This window comes from Myxocyprinus asiaticus, chromosome 40 (genome assembly GCF_019703515.2).
Source record: "Myxocyprinus asiaticus isolate MX2 ecotype Aquarium Trade chromosome 40, UBuf_Myxa_2, whole genome shotgun sequence".
Lineage (NCBI taxonomy): Eukaryota > Metazoa > Chordata > Actinopteri > Cypriniformes > Catostomidae > Myxocyprinus > Myxocyprinus asiaticus.
Genome location: NC_059383.1, coordinates 28469159 through 28485540, shown reverse-complemented (window position 1 = coordinate 28485540; position 16382 = coordinate 28469159). Strand labels below are relative to the sequence as shown.

The 16382-nt window shown below is 37.7% G+C and overlaps 1 protein-coding gene across 2 annotated transcripts; it reads right to left on the bottom strand.

The window, feature by feature from the left end:
* Nucleotides 1–217: 217 nt before the first annotated feature.
* LOC127431081 (general transcription factor 3C polypeptide 4-like) lies at nt 218–15931 on the bottom strand. 2 transcript variants are annotated; one of them, XM_051681329.1, is made up of 6 exons: nt 15593–15931; nt 9870–11612; nt 9443–9573; nt 5553–5641; nt 2681–2761; nt 218–2294 (listed from the first exon to the last, which is right to left on the bottom strand). In XM_051681329.1, exons 1-5 carry the CDS (start codon nt 15896–15898, stop codon nt 2697–2699), a joined length of 2334 nt encoding a protein of 777 aa, XP_051537289.1. In that variant the 5' UTR covers nt 15899–15931; the 3' UTR covers nt 218–2294; nt 2681–2696. The 2 variants fall into 2 exon arrangements, with proteins under 2 accessions (XP_051537289.1, XP_051537288.1); XM_051681328.1 differs by having other exon boundaries at nt 218–2761.
* Between the last annotated feature and the right edge of the window lie 451 nt (nt 15932–16382).

Sequence of the window (16382 nt, the reverse complement as noted above, 5' to 3'; positions counted from 1 at the left end):
AAAATCAGGGGTCCCTTAACAGGCCCTAGACAGACTTAATTACTGAAGTCTGAGGGAACACTTCTACAAAAAGTACTTGAGACGAAATGTATTCAGCCGGGATAATTGAAGTGCGCGCTGCACGCACACGCGCGCACACGCACACGCACACACACACACACACACACACACACACACACACACACACACACACACACACACACACACACACACACACACACACACACACACACACACACACAGAGTGAAACCAAAGCAAACTTCTAATCTTGGCTTTAGAAGCTTTTTTTTTCTTCTTTTCTGTAGTATGACTCATAAACACATACATATACATGTATATGCATATTTTAATGCATATTATACTATGAAACTTGAATGCAAACACATTGTAAAATTGTATAGAAAACTACACTCAGCCCTAAAAGACTGTCAAGAATCCTTATGCATTTTAAAACACGTTTATAAATTACACAAGACTTACAAAAGTGTATTTATAAATATATACATGAAAAATAGAAAAATATACTGTATGTATTCTGTATGATAGACAAACAATATGTACCAAAAAAAATAAAAAAATAAAAAATGGCATCATAAAGATGAATAACAATATGAAAAAATAATTATGCACATGACTCAATCTTCATACTCATCATTATTATATGTATTACATATCAAATAAACCTTAAATTTGCTTCTCAGTGTTAAATCCAGGATAACTTCCTCAAACAAAAAATAAACTGAAAAAATTTAGCACAAAAATAAGTTTGAGTGCAGTACATAGAGCAAATTACATCAAGATCCACACTTAGCATACTGTTTGGGCTCAACAAATTGTGTTTAAAGCAAGGTGATGCATATCAAAATATGTTAACTAACAAAATAAATGTTTTTATCAAACAGACAGATAAAAAAAATAAAAAAATAAATCTGTTTAAAATAAGTCTGTTTGTTTAAAGCACAAAGTCATGAACACAGAAGTTATGAATATTTTATAAAGAGAAAAGAACAAACCTCCTTTCGAAATCTTGAAAGAGCACACACAAAGAGGGAGGAGGGGGCTGTAATTATTGTAGAAATGTTTTTTGACAGATTGTTATATTAAAGAAGTAGGAGGTTCTGCCAAACAGAGCTAACCTCTTCAACAGATGGAGAAGTCTCCATCTATCAACAAAGCTAGCACTGAAACGGCCAAGATCCATTTGACAATCTAATATCTAGGAAGGGAATTACATGGCAGGAAAAAAAAAATCCATCATGCTTGCGGTCTCAATCTAATCTGTGACATTTAGCATCTGCAATTGTTAATATGTACTGTATTTTGTGTGTACAATGGAAATTTGAATAGCTTTCATTTGCCTTTTAAGTGTCCCATTACATCGTTAAAAAACAGCTTTAAAATTCATGTTATTAGATGCTTGTCACAATATGTCACAAATTTGCTGTGACATGCAGCAGACGGCATTAGGCAATCTGAGTGCTGCCTTTGTGTTCTAGTCCCTCTTTGATTAATAGATAATGCACGTTATAACCTTGTAATCAAACACCCCTTACATGTTGCATTACCACCTGTAATGATATGGCAACATTTCAGAATGCATCATAATGAAGAACAGGCACTTTCTGTGAAAAGTCAAACATAGTTAGTAAGCAAATTTATTTTTGACCAAAGAATACTTTCGGTGACACTGAATTAGAGATAGGAAGTGGAATTGTAATTATCAGGCCATCTTTATCTCGGGATACTATCCGAAACCAAAGACAGTGTTGCCAACTAGCAACGAGGTGAGCTATCATCTTCAGTTACACTAGAGAAATTGCAGGGCAAAGTGACAGGATGTACTGGGCATGAGAACAGACCTGATGGAAAGGAGCAAGAACATTCCAAAGGTCCAACAGGCCCAAATCTATCTTTAATCACACAGGGTCCTCCACTGATGGTGAAGTGCTTATGTGGAATGGGTGTCAGGGTACATGGCCTGCATGCGTCTCCCCTGCGGCCCACAAAAAAGGGGGTAACTACATTTAACAATATGCACTCAACCTTGCTACCTTAATTAAAATGGGTATCACATATGCGGCTGGGATCCATTCCTCATTACTGTTGTATCTCATTAGAGTTTGGCCCTTTGGAGGGGCTGGATCAGTTTTAAAACAGTTTTCTCAATGTCTCACTGTTTTTCATTTCCTTTTACATTTCTTTTCCCTCATCTTCTCTTCCTTTAGTCCAAGGAAAAGTCATTATTTGGAGATGGGGGAGTTGGTATGGCATTTGCAGTTCCACAAAAATTTTCCTAAAGCCAATTAGGAAATGGATTCATTTAAACCAATTAAAATCGGGAAAGGAAGAGTGCATTTTTAATGCAATAGTAGTAGTAGCATAATATTATAAAAACAAAAATATACATAGGGTACCAAAAATAAACAACAATAACAAAAATATACAATAGAATTAGGTATTAACACACAGTTTTCTTGATAAGAAAATTGTACATCTCTATATACTACACTAAAGCTTGGCTTAAAAATAGAGGTCGTTGAGAAGAAAATCTTCTAAATGACATATTACTATAATAATAAAATTATTTTTTAAATATTTTCATACGTTTATCTTCATTTTTGTCTTTTTGGGTAGAGCTCACTAAAGTAACGCAGTATTGAGCTGTGAAGAGTTTGTCACCTATAGCATTGTTGCTCTAGTAAAGAGGAGAGTCACAAAAGATGCAGGGACCTTGGAGTATTTTCTTTATCCAGTCAGAGTCTGTGAGTGAGAGATTTAGAGTAAACAAAAAAGGCAAAAGGTTTTCGGTTACATTTTCATCACCCACATGTGCTGCATCTAATCAAGGTAGTAATTTCCATGTTGTCTTTCTTCCACAATTGGCAAATGTCAGGAATGGCTGAAGCTTTAGTAGTTCTTAAGTGTGTGTGTACAGGGCTTAACAATAAGAATAGAGTGGGGCCAGGGTGAGAGAGTTTGGTCAAAGTCCCATTCAAGGCAAGTCAGATCACTTTGGAAGAACATGTTTAAAATGTACGTGCTGTATAACACGTTTGGCTGCAGGTTTCCAGTGAAATCTCCAGCTGGCGGCGCCAAAAGCAAGTAAAATGGTGTCGTATTCCGATGCGGTTTTAAGGTGAATTTTAGAATAACCTAAAACTTTTGCCTGAACCAAACCAATAGTGTTTTAAAATATAAATAAGATGTTTAAAAAATATCCTTACCAAATCAATGCCTAAAGTTAACCATTAGTGTTTTAAAATATACAGTATACAGTGCTGTGGAAAAGTTTTTGCCCCCATCCTGATTTCTTCTGTTTTTGTGTATTTTTCATACTAAATTGTTTTAGATCTTCAAACAAGATATAACATAAAACAAAGACAACCTGAGTAAACACAAAGTACAGCTTTTCAAAAAAAAAAAAAAATAATAATTTTTTTGTTGAAGCAAAAAAGTTATCCAACACCTACATCACCCATGTGAAAAACTAACTGCCCCCTTAAACTTAATAGCTGGTTGTGCTGCCTTTAGCAGCAACAACTGCAACCAAATGCTTCCGATAACTGGAGATCAGTCTTTCACAATGCTGTGGTGGAATTTTGGCCCACGCTTCTTTGCAGAACTGCTTTAGTTCAGCCACATTGGAGGGTTTTTGAGCACGAACTGCCGTTTAAGATCCTGCCACACAGGGGCGCATTAACGCACAGACTTATACGGACTGAAGCCCAGGGGCCTACAACTCCCAACTTTTAGCCAACTTCATGCTGCTGAAAAAGTTCTATTTAGGTGTTAATTTGATTGAACAGGGCTGGCAGTAATCAGGCCTGGGTGTGTGTGTGGTCCAGCTGAAACCCATTATGAATGCAGTTTCATAGATTTGGGAATTTAGTAAATCACACAGGCCCAGTTGGTATTGGATAACTTTTTTGCTTCAATAAATAACATTATCATTTAAAAACTGTATTTTGTGTTTATTCTGATTGCCTTTGTTTTGTTAGATTTTGAAAATTTAGTATGAGATATACTTAAAAAAAAAAAAAAAAAACAGGATGGGGGCAAATACTTTTCCACAGCACGGTATGAGAAGTTAAAAAGACATACTTATCAATGTCTAAATCTAACCATTAGTGTTTTAAAATGCAGAAGCGAAAAAGCAAATTTTCTGAAGCAACCACATCATTTCATGCCGCTTCTATGACTCTGTAATCATATCACGTGTCAGCTTGAGGTCATGGCTGGACTTGAACCATGGTCCTCTGACTCATAAGTCAGATGCCCTATCAGGTATATAGGTATACTGTATATAGGTGAGTCTGTAATTCAAGCATTAAAATGTATCATTTTTCAAAAGATGCATAAGAGTAAAAGGGTGTCGATTTTATATAATAGCAGGGTCTGAGTAATAGAGAGAAAGATAAGTATTCATAAAGTCATAATTAGCCATTAAAGTATTGATTTGAGTTAAAGTGAATACAACACAGTTGTTGTAGCACCTCTAGTGTTCATTTCACCTGGAAACTGCAGGGAATTGTATCTGGAGACACGTATAACAAGTTTTGTAAAAATGTTAGTCACGTTTTCACTATGAGACCAAGTTGAAATCAGCAGTAAAATCTGACAACTATGGTATCATAAATTGTGCTTCTTTATTTTTTAGGCTGGTTCAGCTAATGTGCTTGCACGTTCTTGGGTTGACTGACAGGCGATGTCTGTATCTAAAAGGTGATTGCCTATTTTACCTGTAAGGCAGGACTTCCTTCTCTACATCATTGGCCATTCCAATTTCTTCCATTCATTTTAATACCAGTGGTCCGTCTCAGGCTAAATAGTCTCTGGTTTGGGCCAGTTGTTGGAACACTGTTGTGTTTTTATGACTTTCAAACTTAAACATTGTTATTCTGATTTCTGCTGATTAAAATAGGTCACCAAAGTTAAGTTATATAACTGGCTAGCATAGATGAGATTGTATTGTTATACTTGTTATAGTCTTGGAAGCATCAATTACAATAAGTTTAAAATGATAAAGAAATTTCTGTATGCAATCGTTTTCCAGCAAATGTGTTTATAAATTTACAGCTGCCATGTAGTTACATTATAACCATTTCATTTCCAACTATTATTGCTTAAAAATAATAAATTGCCTAGTAAATTGTATTCACATTTTTTTTATAAGAAAAATGACAGAATTTTCATTTCTGGGTGAACTATCCCTTTATTGTTTTGTAAAATAAATTTCTTTCCGACATACAAATATGTTGCTAAAAATAAAATGTCTCATTTTTGTGGTGGACCAAATAAATTATTTGCAGGGAAGGTACAACTCTAAAATACTGGTCCAACTGCACCAGCAGAAAGAAAATCCTTATTGTTGAGCCCTGGTGTGTGCGTGTGTTTGCTGAGAGGTAAATAGCGGCATACACACACTATGCATTGTACAGAGCTTTGGTTTCCGTTGTGTGTAATGTTCCTGCTTTCTGTTGCATTACAAAACGTGTAAGTGTGTGGTGAGATGTGGTTCTGAGAAGCGATATGATATAGTATTATGGCTCACCCTCAGGCTCTGCTACGGAGGCAATACTGTCCTGCAATAGACAGCGGCGGTATGTCACACCCTGACAGGCCTGATATGACAGCGCACACCTTAGGGAGGAGGAGGGACATTGAAAGAGAGGAAAAGACAGTAAAACATATGAACAGCAGTGGCAAGGGAAGGTTTAGATCAGTGCTTGGCAGAGATCAGAATGACAGCAGTGAAACAGCCATTTCCCTAATAGACCATTAGGGGCAGTAATCTCCTTTCAGTCAGGCGGATGGATGAAATGTCACATTCAGAGCAAGAAAGTTGGAGTTGAAATGACTCAACAACTACATGACATCTAGCATAGAAAAACTGCTTATAGACCAGGGGACATATTACAGAAACATCTTAACTCTAAAATTCTCACTTATCTTAGCTGTACCTATAGGAATTTCCATTAGATCTATATACAGCTCTGAGACCACTGCAAAATTATCAGTTTCTCTGGATTTACTATTTATAGGTATGTGTTTGAGTAAAATGAAATTTTTTGTTTTATTCTATAAAGTACTGACAACGTTTCTCCCAAATTCCAAATAATAATATTGTCATTTAGAGCATTTATTTGCAGAAAATGACAACTGGTCAAAATAACAAAAAAGATGCAGTGTTTTCAGACCTCGAATAATGCAAAGAAAACAAGTTCATATTCATTTTTAAACAACAATACTAATGTTTTAACTTAGGAAGAGTTCAGAAATCGACATTTGGTGGAATAACCCGGATTTTCAATCACAGCTTTCATGCGTCTTGGCATGCTCTCTACCAGTCTTTCACATTGTTGTTGGGTGACTTTATGCCACTCCTGGTGCAAAAATTCAAGCTGCTCGGCTCTGTTTGATGGCTTGTGACCACCCATCTTCCTCTTGATCACATTCCAGAGGTTTTCAATGGGGTTCAGGTCTGGAGATTGGGCTGGCCATGACAGGGTCTTGATTCGGTGGTCCTACATCCACACCTTGATTGACCTGGCTGTGTGGCATGGAGAATTGTCCTGCTGGAAAAAAACAATCCTCAGAGTTGGGGAACATTGACAGAGCAGAAGGAAGCAAGTTTTCTTCCAGGATAACCTTGTACGTTGCTTGATTCATGCGTCCTTCACAAAGACGAATCTGCCCAATTCCAGCCTTGCTGAAACACCCCCAGGTCATCACCGATCCTCCACCTGGTCATCTAACGGTTAGACGGAGACCTGGATAGGCCTTCAAGCCACAGTGTTTCGCACCCACTGTGAAATTTGGTGGAGGTTCGGTGATGATCTGGGGTAATCAGGCAGATTCGTCTTTGTGAACCCCATTGAAAACCTCTGGAATGTGAACAAGAGGAAGATGGATGGTCACAGCCATCAAACAAAGCAGAGCAGCTTGAATTTTTGTGCCAGGAGTGGCATAAAGTCACCCAACAGCAATGTGAAAGACTGGTAGAGAGCATGCCAAGACGCATGAAAGCTGTGATTGAAAATCCGGGTTATTCCACCAAATATTGATTTCTGAACTCTTCCTAAGTTAAAACAGTACTATTGTGTTGTTTAAAAATGAATATGAACTTGTTTTCTTTGCATTATTTGAGGTCTGAAAACACTGCATCTTTTTGTTATTTCGACCAGCTGTCATTTTCTACTAATAAATGCTCTAAATGACAATATTATTATTTGGAATTTGGGAGAAATGTTGTCAGTACTTTATAGAATAAAACAAAAATGTTCATTTTACTCAAACACATACCTATAAATAGTAAATCCAGAGAAACTTGTCATTTTGCAGTGGTCTCTTATTTTATTTTTTTCCAGAGCTGTATGTTCCATTTATTTTTTAAGATAGGAAGTTTCTGTAATAAGGCCCCAGGGGTCTAAGTGCCAGTTTGTTCAAATCTGACAAATCAGATTATCCATAAGCTTTTAGTATCATCATAGATACCAATATTTTATTCTACAGTTTATATCATGTTCTTTATTATATTCAAGTGATATAAAAGCCTACATTTAATTTAAAATGTATAATATTTTGAGTTAACCCAGTGGTCAAATAATGATAATTAACTACTGTGATACTAATAAAATGACATGTGATAATGACATAACCTGCTATCTGAATCATAAGAATTAAAGAGAAAGTTCACCCAAAAATTTAAATTCTCCCATCATTTACTCAACCTCATGCTATCCCAGATGTGTATGACTTTCTTTCTCTGCTGAACACAAAGATGATTTTTAGAAGAATATTTCAGCTCTTTAGGTCATACATTGCAAGTGAATGGTGACCAAAATTTTGAAGCTTCAAAAAGCACATGAAGCCATTATAAAAGTAATCTATAAGACTCCAGTTGTTAAATCCATGTCATCTGAAGCGATGTAATCGCTTTTGGTTGAGAACAGACCAAAATATAACTCCTTTTTCATTGTTCATCTTGCCATTGCAGTCTCCAAGCACAATCATGATTTCAAGCTTGATTACACTTCCTAGCATCTTCTAGCGCTCTGTGGCTGTGTCTCGTTTGGAAGGCTGCATCCTCCGGAGGTCGCATTTGTTGGCTGCATACGTCATCGTGGATGTCTCGTTTCAGAAAAGTGAGTAGGACACTTCGAATACAGAATTCGGGGGATGCAAGCGGTGTATCCCTCGTGGGCACTCACAACCCACAATTCTTTGCTTCAACGGAAATGTAAAAACATTACGCCAATTTGCCCGTAAATATGATGTTCAAACACAAGTAATGTTAATTCCCAAGTTGAAGTACCTCAGTAGATGGGTGAAGAGTATAGAATATGTATAATTATATTAATATATAATTAAAGTATTAGACTAAAAGTACACCTCTAAAATCTATTTCTTTTCTCTTTACATCATTATAACTCTCCAAAAATGTACCTCATGCATTCACTTCCAGAGGGACTTTGTTACCTTCTCACTCAAAGCACTCGCGCTTATTAAAGAGTGGCGTGCTGTCATAGCAACCATGTTACGTTCCGTTTCCATTTGTCCTACGAAGGCCGTCTCGTTTAAACGAGGCTTGTTTAAAGGAGGACACTCGGTACACTGCAGCCTTCAAGGGACGCGTCCTACCTAGCACGCAGCCTTCGAAACGAGACACAGCCTGTGCCTGCGTCAAGCACTAGGAAGTGTAATCGAGCTAGAAATCATGATTGTGCTTAGAGACTGCAATGGCAAGATGAACAATGACAAAGGAGTTATATTTTGGTCTGTTCTCACCCAAACTCGATTAGATCACGTCAGAAGACATGCTTTAAACCACTGGGGTTGTAATGATTAATTTATGCTGCCTTTATGTGCTTTTTGGAGTTTCAATGTTTTGATCACCATTCTGTTGCATTGTATGGACCTACATAGCTAAGATATTCTGCAACAAATTTTCATTTGTGTTCAGCAGTAGAAAGTCTTACACATCTGGGATGCCATGAGGGTGACAAAATGATGAGAAATGTTTTATTTTGGGGTGACCGTTTCCTTTAAGCACCAAATATGAATGTGGTCTAAAATAGACCTAAAATTACTTGAGTCATGACATGTGTCTGTGTCAGATTTGAGCCAAAAGCAAGGTCACTTTACTTGGCAGTGTAGACACAATGAAAGAGTTATTAAAATTCTTACATTGGTATGGCAAAATGTGCAAGGACAAGGTATTACACGTTTTCAACAGGACAGAATTTTCAGCAATTGTAAAAAAAAAAATTCTGCCAGGTGTGTGCTAGGATGCGTTTTTAATGGAAAAGTTCTTTAGCAAATACCACAGGCAGAATCATATCACTTTCAGTAGTCTGTCCAATGATGACTAATACAGGCATCACATCATGGCTGTGCAATGATATGACTTTGTAATATGCACCATACCATATTTAGACGTACCTGAGCCATCTGTGCCCATTCTTACACTCTGCCCGTTTACGGTCCGTGAAGGGCAGAACCTCTTTACAGAGGTTGCAGTACTCGGGAAATGTCTGTTTGTTCATCTTATTCATGATATGACCTATCAGCACCTGTGAAGATCATCAAGGAGGAAAAACAGACAAATTATATTTTTTTTTTTTACATATATAAAAGCATATTTCTAAGTAGTTCTGAGTTATAAGTGATTTAATTGCATGAAAGATTCGTATTACCCATTAAAACACACAAAATGCCCATATTTGTATGCATTTAGCAGCCAGTTTCAAACTTAATAAATAAAAATGCTTAAAAAATATCATACAGTTTGATTTTGTAAAATGGATATGAATTCCGTAATTATAACATGAATACATTTATGTCAGGAGACTGTAATAAGAAAATTCACCTTAGCTGCCCTGTCTTCATTAGCAGGGTCATTTTTGAGAAAGTCACACACACCTTTGGTAGGTATACATGTGTTTTGAGTGACGCAGGTGTGCAGGTACACCTCGCTAAGCACCTTCTTCATGTTCTCACGGGTCAGATGTGACTCCACTTCTTCGATCTGACTGCTGATCTTGCTCATTTGTTCCTCACTGGACTGCTTATCAGCGTCCCATGGCCTGGACTCTTCTAGCACTGATATCTCTGCCATCTCATCTTCCTCACCCCCACCAACCCCCTCTTCCCCAACAAACACCTTACTATCCTTAAAATTTGGCCTCCACCGGGCCTCAGAGGGGGTCTTCTGCATGGACTTATGGAGCATTCGGAGAAGGAGAAGCTTCAGGCGCCAAAAGTAGCTGGACCCTGAAGTTTGGGTCTTCTTGTCCAGGTCGTTTTCAAGGAAAGGAGGGATGCTTTTGTCCTTCAGTACTCTCCACCGCAACAAATCTAACAAATCCGTCTGTCTAAAGAGGTTCGGCATTTGAGACTTGAGAAGCTCGGTAGCTGCTTCGTTCGGAGTCTTTAGGGTGATAAACCGGACCTGGTAGGTGTGGTTGATGGGATGGAGCCCATTGATCATGCCCTCACTGGAGAGCAAGGCCAGGTATGCACCATTGGGACTGACAGATATGCCATGTATCCGTTGCCCTGCCACTCCCTCTGGCAGAACAACCTCCTGCTGTTTAAACACCACCGCAGCATCGGTGAAAACGGGCGTGAGCTGCTTCACCACACCATCTAAAGAGCAAGTAAAAATATACCCAGTGTTACGGCTAACTGTCATGGATATGATGGGAGTGGAATGAAGACCTGTGATGTGGGAATTATGAACATTGAGGCCAGCTTTGGAGATGAGCAACAAGCACCAGAACACGTAAGGGCCACGCGCTGCAACCACCAGGCTGCAGTTGCATTTCTGTTGCGGATGAAATAGAGTGCTGCATTTAATGTTGTGAACAGGTATCTGGTCCTTATCCTGCCACAACACCACAGGTTGCCTGAGAGTGAAATAACCTTTCACTGCCTTAAGATTGACTGGCAGGATCTTTATGGGTCCAACTGAACTGCCCACAATCAGTCCGCTCATTTTGCGGTCACCGTGCTCATATTCCCACCAGGCGAGCACGCTCGGCGAGGACACGCCAGACTCTATGGTGTTGCAAGACACCACTGAGTCCTTCCCCTTTAGGGGCAAGGAGAACTGCCATACCACTAGATCGCCGTTCTCCATAAGAACAGCCAGGAGCACTGTGCTAATGTCTTTACATGCATTATTGGCCTGAACTTGTTGCGTATTGCACAGACCAGACCACGCCATGCGGACAGGCGTTTGCATGCGATATCGCCTTTGCAGCTCCTCCAAGTGTGTAATGGAGAACATAGGTAACCCGTCATTCCTGGAAGAGTAGTTCCTGGATTTTAACATTTCCCCGTAAAGTTCTGTAAGGTTCAAGAGAGGTGTCCACAGAAAGCGTTTGTGACTGCTGTGGATTGTGAGACAATTGTCCAGTGTTAAAAAAGCAAGAAGACAATGGCCATTGCTGTCACAGCCTATTGGTGACCAGCTTGTGTATTTGACACCACGGAGATGTCCACTTTGAGGGTTGATGACTCTGTCCATCAATATCATTTGGCTTATGGTTGGATCTTTACTCTTTGCAAACTTTTCTTTAGCAGTCTTCACTTCCTTTTCTGGACCAACCTGTTAAAAAAAAATGTACTGTAAAGAAAACAAAAGAAGTGCAAAGAACATACTTCTTGCGTCATAATACCACCTAGCAAATTTGTAAATAGCATTTCATACTTGCTTGCATTGCATGTAAATGGGTAGTTTACAAATTACATGAACATTTAAAAAACAAATTGGCATCATGATTTTAAAGGAATGTTCCAAGTTCAATAGAAGTTAAGCTCAATTGACAGCATTTGTGGCATAATGTTGATAACCACAAAAAATAATTGCCACTCGACCCGCATTATTAAAAACTAATAAAAAAAAGAAAGAAAAAATATGAGAGTGAATAGGGCCAGTCCATTAACATTAATGAGTAAGTTCACCCAAAAATGAAAATTCTCTCATCATTTACTCACCCTAATGCCATCATAGATGTGTATGACTTTCTATTTTCTGCAGAATACAAACAAATATTTTTAGAAGAATATCTCAGCTCTGTAGGTCCATACATTGGAAGTGAATGGCGGCCAGGCCTTTGAAGCTCCAAAAAGGAGATAAAGTCAGCATAAAGGTAATCCATAGGACTCAAGTAGTTTAATCAATGTCTTCTGAAGCGATCCAGTTGGTTTTGGGTCAAAACAGACCAAAACATAACTCATTTTTCACTCTACATCTTGCCATTGCAGTCTCTTGGCACAATCATGATTTCAAGCTTGATTACCCTTCCTAGTGCTTGGCGCATGCGCAGAGTGCTAGGCTGCGTTCCACTTCACTTTAAACATCCACTCGCTAACTTCCTTAAGCACCTCCCATTTTGGAAGTCCGTTTCACTTCGTTAAGTGAAGTTTCTGCCGATAGACCCTCTACCCCTCGATTTTGACAGAGGGTGCGAGCCTACACAGGCAACTACATATCCCACAAAGCAACTTGATTGTCTCCGTGGCAACGCGCTCAACAAGCCACGTGATAAGATGCGTGGGTTGACGGTCTCAGACGCGGAGGCAACTGGGATTCGTCCTCCGCCACCCAACTGAGGCGAATCACTACGCGACCATGAGGACTTAAAAGCACATTGGGAATTGGGCATTCCAATTTGTGAGAAAAAAAAAATACAAATAAAATAACTGCAAAAGTGACATTAAAACTGTTGTGTCAAATGTGAAGGGGAGGAGAAGGGTCTTCCGCATAGGATGCTCCTTGGCTTCCCGAAGACGCTTCTGTCCTCACAGTGCATTCAGAGAATTGATGCGTCCTTGATGATGGCAGACTTTGATCAGTTTCTGGGTAACAGGCTCGAGAAAGGAGGCGCGAGGAAATGAGGATGCACAATTTAGAAATAAGAAGAACCCCATGAGACACAGGGAAGTTAGTGAGGGAAGGGCATATAAATTTGAAGTGGAACACAGCCCTAGATGGCACTATAGGAAGTGTAATCGAGATTTAAAGTATGATCGCCAAGGAGACTGTTGTCAAGATGTACAGAGAAAAAGCAGTTACATTTTGGTCTGTTCTCACCCAAAACCAACTAGATCACATCAGAAGACATTGATTATACCACTGGAGTTTGATGGATTATGTTTATGCTGACTTGATCTGCTTTTTAGAGCTTCAAAGGCCTGGCCACCATTCACTTGCATTTATCAGAGCTGAGATATTCTTCTAAAAATCTTTGTGTTCTGCAGAAGAAAGAAAGTCATACACATCATTTTTGAGAGAACTAACCCTTTAAAAGTGTCAAAAATTGCTTTCTAACCTTATCTGTATAAAGTTATATCCAATATTACAACTTTGTTGTCATGACGATGTAACAATGTGGCAGTGGCGATTTCCCAGAGTAGGCAAGGGTGGTAAAGTCTCCTCAAAAATTTGGTTGAGCAAAATAAACGAATGTACATAAATAAAACAAATAAAATAAAATAAAGTTTCAGAGGGAGGCAGCGTCTCTCAAGCCTCCCTTCAGCTCATTGCGATCTCATTCAGCACCTATAGCTTGGTGTGAATATGAAAAGGGTAACCATAAAACAATGCATCCACTTGAGTCTTTGATTTGACTTAATTTAATAAACAGTGTTAATATCAACTTACTAAATAAGTATTTCATGCTTATTTATATTGTAAGTTAAAAGGTATGTCATATGTCTTCCCATACAGAAATCTGCTATATGACAATTAACATATAATTCATTTTTTGGGCATGTACATAGCCTATACAAATCTGATAATAATAAACTGATTTAAGGAAAATACTGTATATGTTACATATAGAACAACAGCCATTTTTAGTATTTTGTTATTATGTTGTTGCATTTATAAGCAAAATATGTGACTTTTTATATTATATATTTTTATTAGGGGTGGGTATTGATACAGATTTCCCGATTCGATTCTGATTCACAAGCTCTTGGTTCGATTCCGATTCAATTTAATATTGATTCATATGGGTTTATTTCAGTTCTAATGTCCCCTTTGCTTACATATAAAATAAATTATCTCCCAGCTAATGCTGTTAATTATACAGGGGACCTTTTAACTAGGTACATTAGGAAAATATTAATTTTACTAACTATATTTTATATACTTTTTCATCATTTTGGTAACATTTTGGCTTTTTATAAATGAACAAATAAATGTATTCAATCAATCAATAAGATATTATATTTCATATATTATTTTTGTTACATATGTATTGTTAAATTGCATAATTTGTACTATTTACAAGTATTTACATTGATTTGTTGAACACGTGCTAAAAATCTCTAACAAAAACAGCATTTCTGTAAACAGCGTCTTTAAATGAGCGTATGTTAACTAGAGAGGATTCGAATGGCTTTACTTCATCTGTGCGATGCATGATTAGAATTAAATGTTTCTTTTTTTTTTTTTTTTTTATCAACAACTGACTGTGAAGAACAGAAAATTTATTAAAAGAGACATTATTCAATGACAAATGGATTGTGTGTATCTATGCTTGGACACAATACACAGAACAACTTTTATTCTCAACACGCTGTGAAAAGATCTTTGCTACTGAACACTTAAACTACACAATTACTGGTGAGTGAAATATACATTTTTACCAACCAGTTGCCAAATATATTTACTTTAGTTCGCATAGTGCGAAATTTGGTTGCAAATGCGAGTGATCTCCTCTCATTGTAATAGAGAGCTGCACATTGAGTGAAAGATCGATCTTGGGATTTAAGAATCGATACCGAGATGAAGATCGCGATTAATCGGAAAAACAATATTTTTACCCACCCCTAAATTTTATGCAGGCCTACTTTTTCATATCATATGTTGTGATAAATCAGATTTCAGATTTGTATGGGTTTAACCTGAAAGTTATTTAAATGTCAACTGGAACTGAAATAGGAAGTTTATAATGCACAGAAAAAAAAAAAGAAAAAAAAAACTGAGATGGCACTCTGCCTCCTCATTTCAAAAGTCCACCACACGCCACTGCACTGTGGGTATTTTAACATATCGACTGGCCCCATTCACTTCCATTGTTGTTGTTTTTTTGTTCGTTTTTTGTAATAAACAAGGAATGAGTCATTTTATTTTTGTAGCAATCAACATTATAAAGAGCATAACTTGTATTGAACCTGGGACATTGCTTTAAGTTAAATGAATATATTTTAAGTGCTGTAATTAGTAATTTTATTTAAAAGTTTTAATACCATTTTTAATGACCTTCTAGTTTTTTGTACTCCATTTAGATAGTTCTGCATGTACAATAATTAAATAAGATTGAGAAAAATTTTGTATAAATCATTTTGCATGTCACACTGCATGACCTTGCTGTCACTGTTGACATGTCAACTACCCACATGTTCTACATGTTTTACATTGCATGTTAACAAACATATGCTGGCGTTTGTATCTAATTATTTGAAATATAATTGATGCTTAATGTAATGTCAAAACACATGGCATGCAACAGTGCATGTGATCTGGTAGCATAAACTAAAACAGAGACGCACGAGACTCCACGCGCACATACTTGCCTTGAGTTCATTAGCGGTGACCGGCACGGGAATGTGAGTGCGGTGCAACACCAGGTCTTGACTGAGACTTTGAATGTCACACACCATCTCCATGACAGACACGCTGTTGATGCTGGAGGCCGCTAGTCTGTGGTCCTCTGACCACGACAGTGGCTCCAGACCGCTTACCGGACTGAGTAACTTCACCGCTGGATCCCGGTTCACCACTGGACCCTGTCCTTCCCAAAAATCATTGTCCGGTCCCGATTCGACTGCAGACCTAGTCGCTGCGTTCTCAAAGGTATTATCTGAACACGAAGCCGCCATGTTTCAGAATAAAAATAAAGCTCGTCTCCAGGAAGTTACGGTGCAGGAAGAGGAGGGACTTCACACGCAAGTTGCCAGATTGACAATAATCGATCTACTATTTGAAATAAAAGTGGTTGGATATTTGCCCACAAATAATAATAATTATTATTTATATGTAATTAAATAGCTCATTTAAGTTAATATTATCTGTAGTATGAGTATCTATCTATCTATCTATCTATATATATATATATATTTATTTATTATTATTTTTTTTATTTTTTTTACGGGGATGAAAACGAGGCTGTGAATGAACGGGCCTAGATCACACCGAATTTTCAGAACTCGATTTTGTTTTTTGTTTTTTTGGGCTAATGATTTTTTTCTTTGAAAGATTTTATTTTCAATGTTTCGTCAGTTGAACAATCAATACCAGTTTAAGCAACGGTAAAAGTCTATCCCTCACAGCCTCGTTTTCATTCCTGCCCTATCTATCTGTCTT

Bases quoted from the DNA above. Each gene is read 5' to 3' on its own strand.
- LOC127431081 (XM_051681328.1), bottom strand. From the start codon at position 15,898: ATGGCGGCTTCGTGTTCAGATAATACCTTTGAGAACGCAGCGACTAGG. The intron at 11,613-15,592 runs GCAAGTATGTGC...TTTTTTTAACAG, and splicing joins TCACCGCTAATGAACTCAAG to GTTGGTCCAGAAAAGGAAGT. The intron at 5,642-9,442 runs GTACGTCTAAAT...CTCCTCCCTAAG, and splicing joins AATGGGCACAGATGGCTCAG to GTGTGCGCTGTCATATCAGG.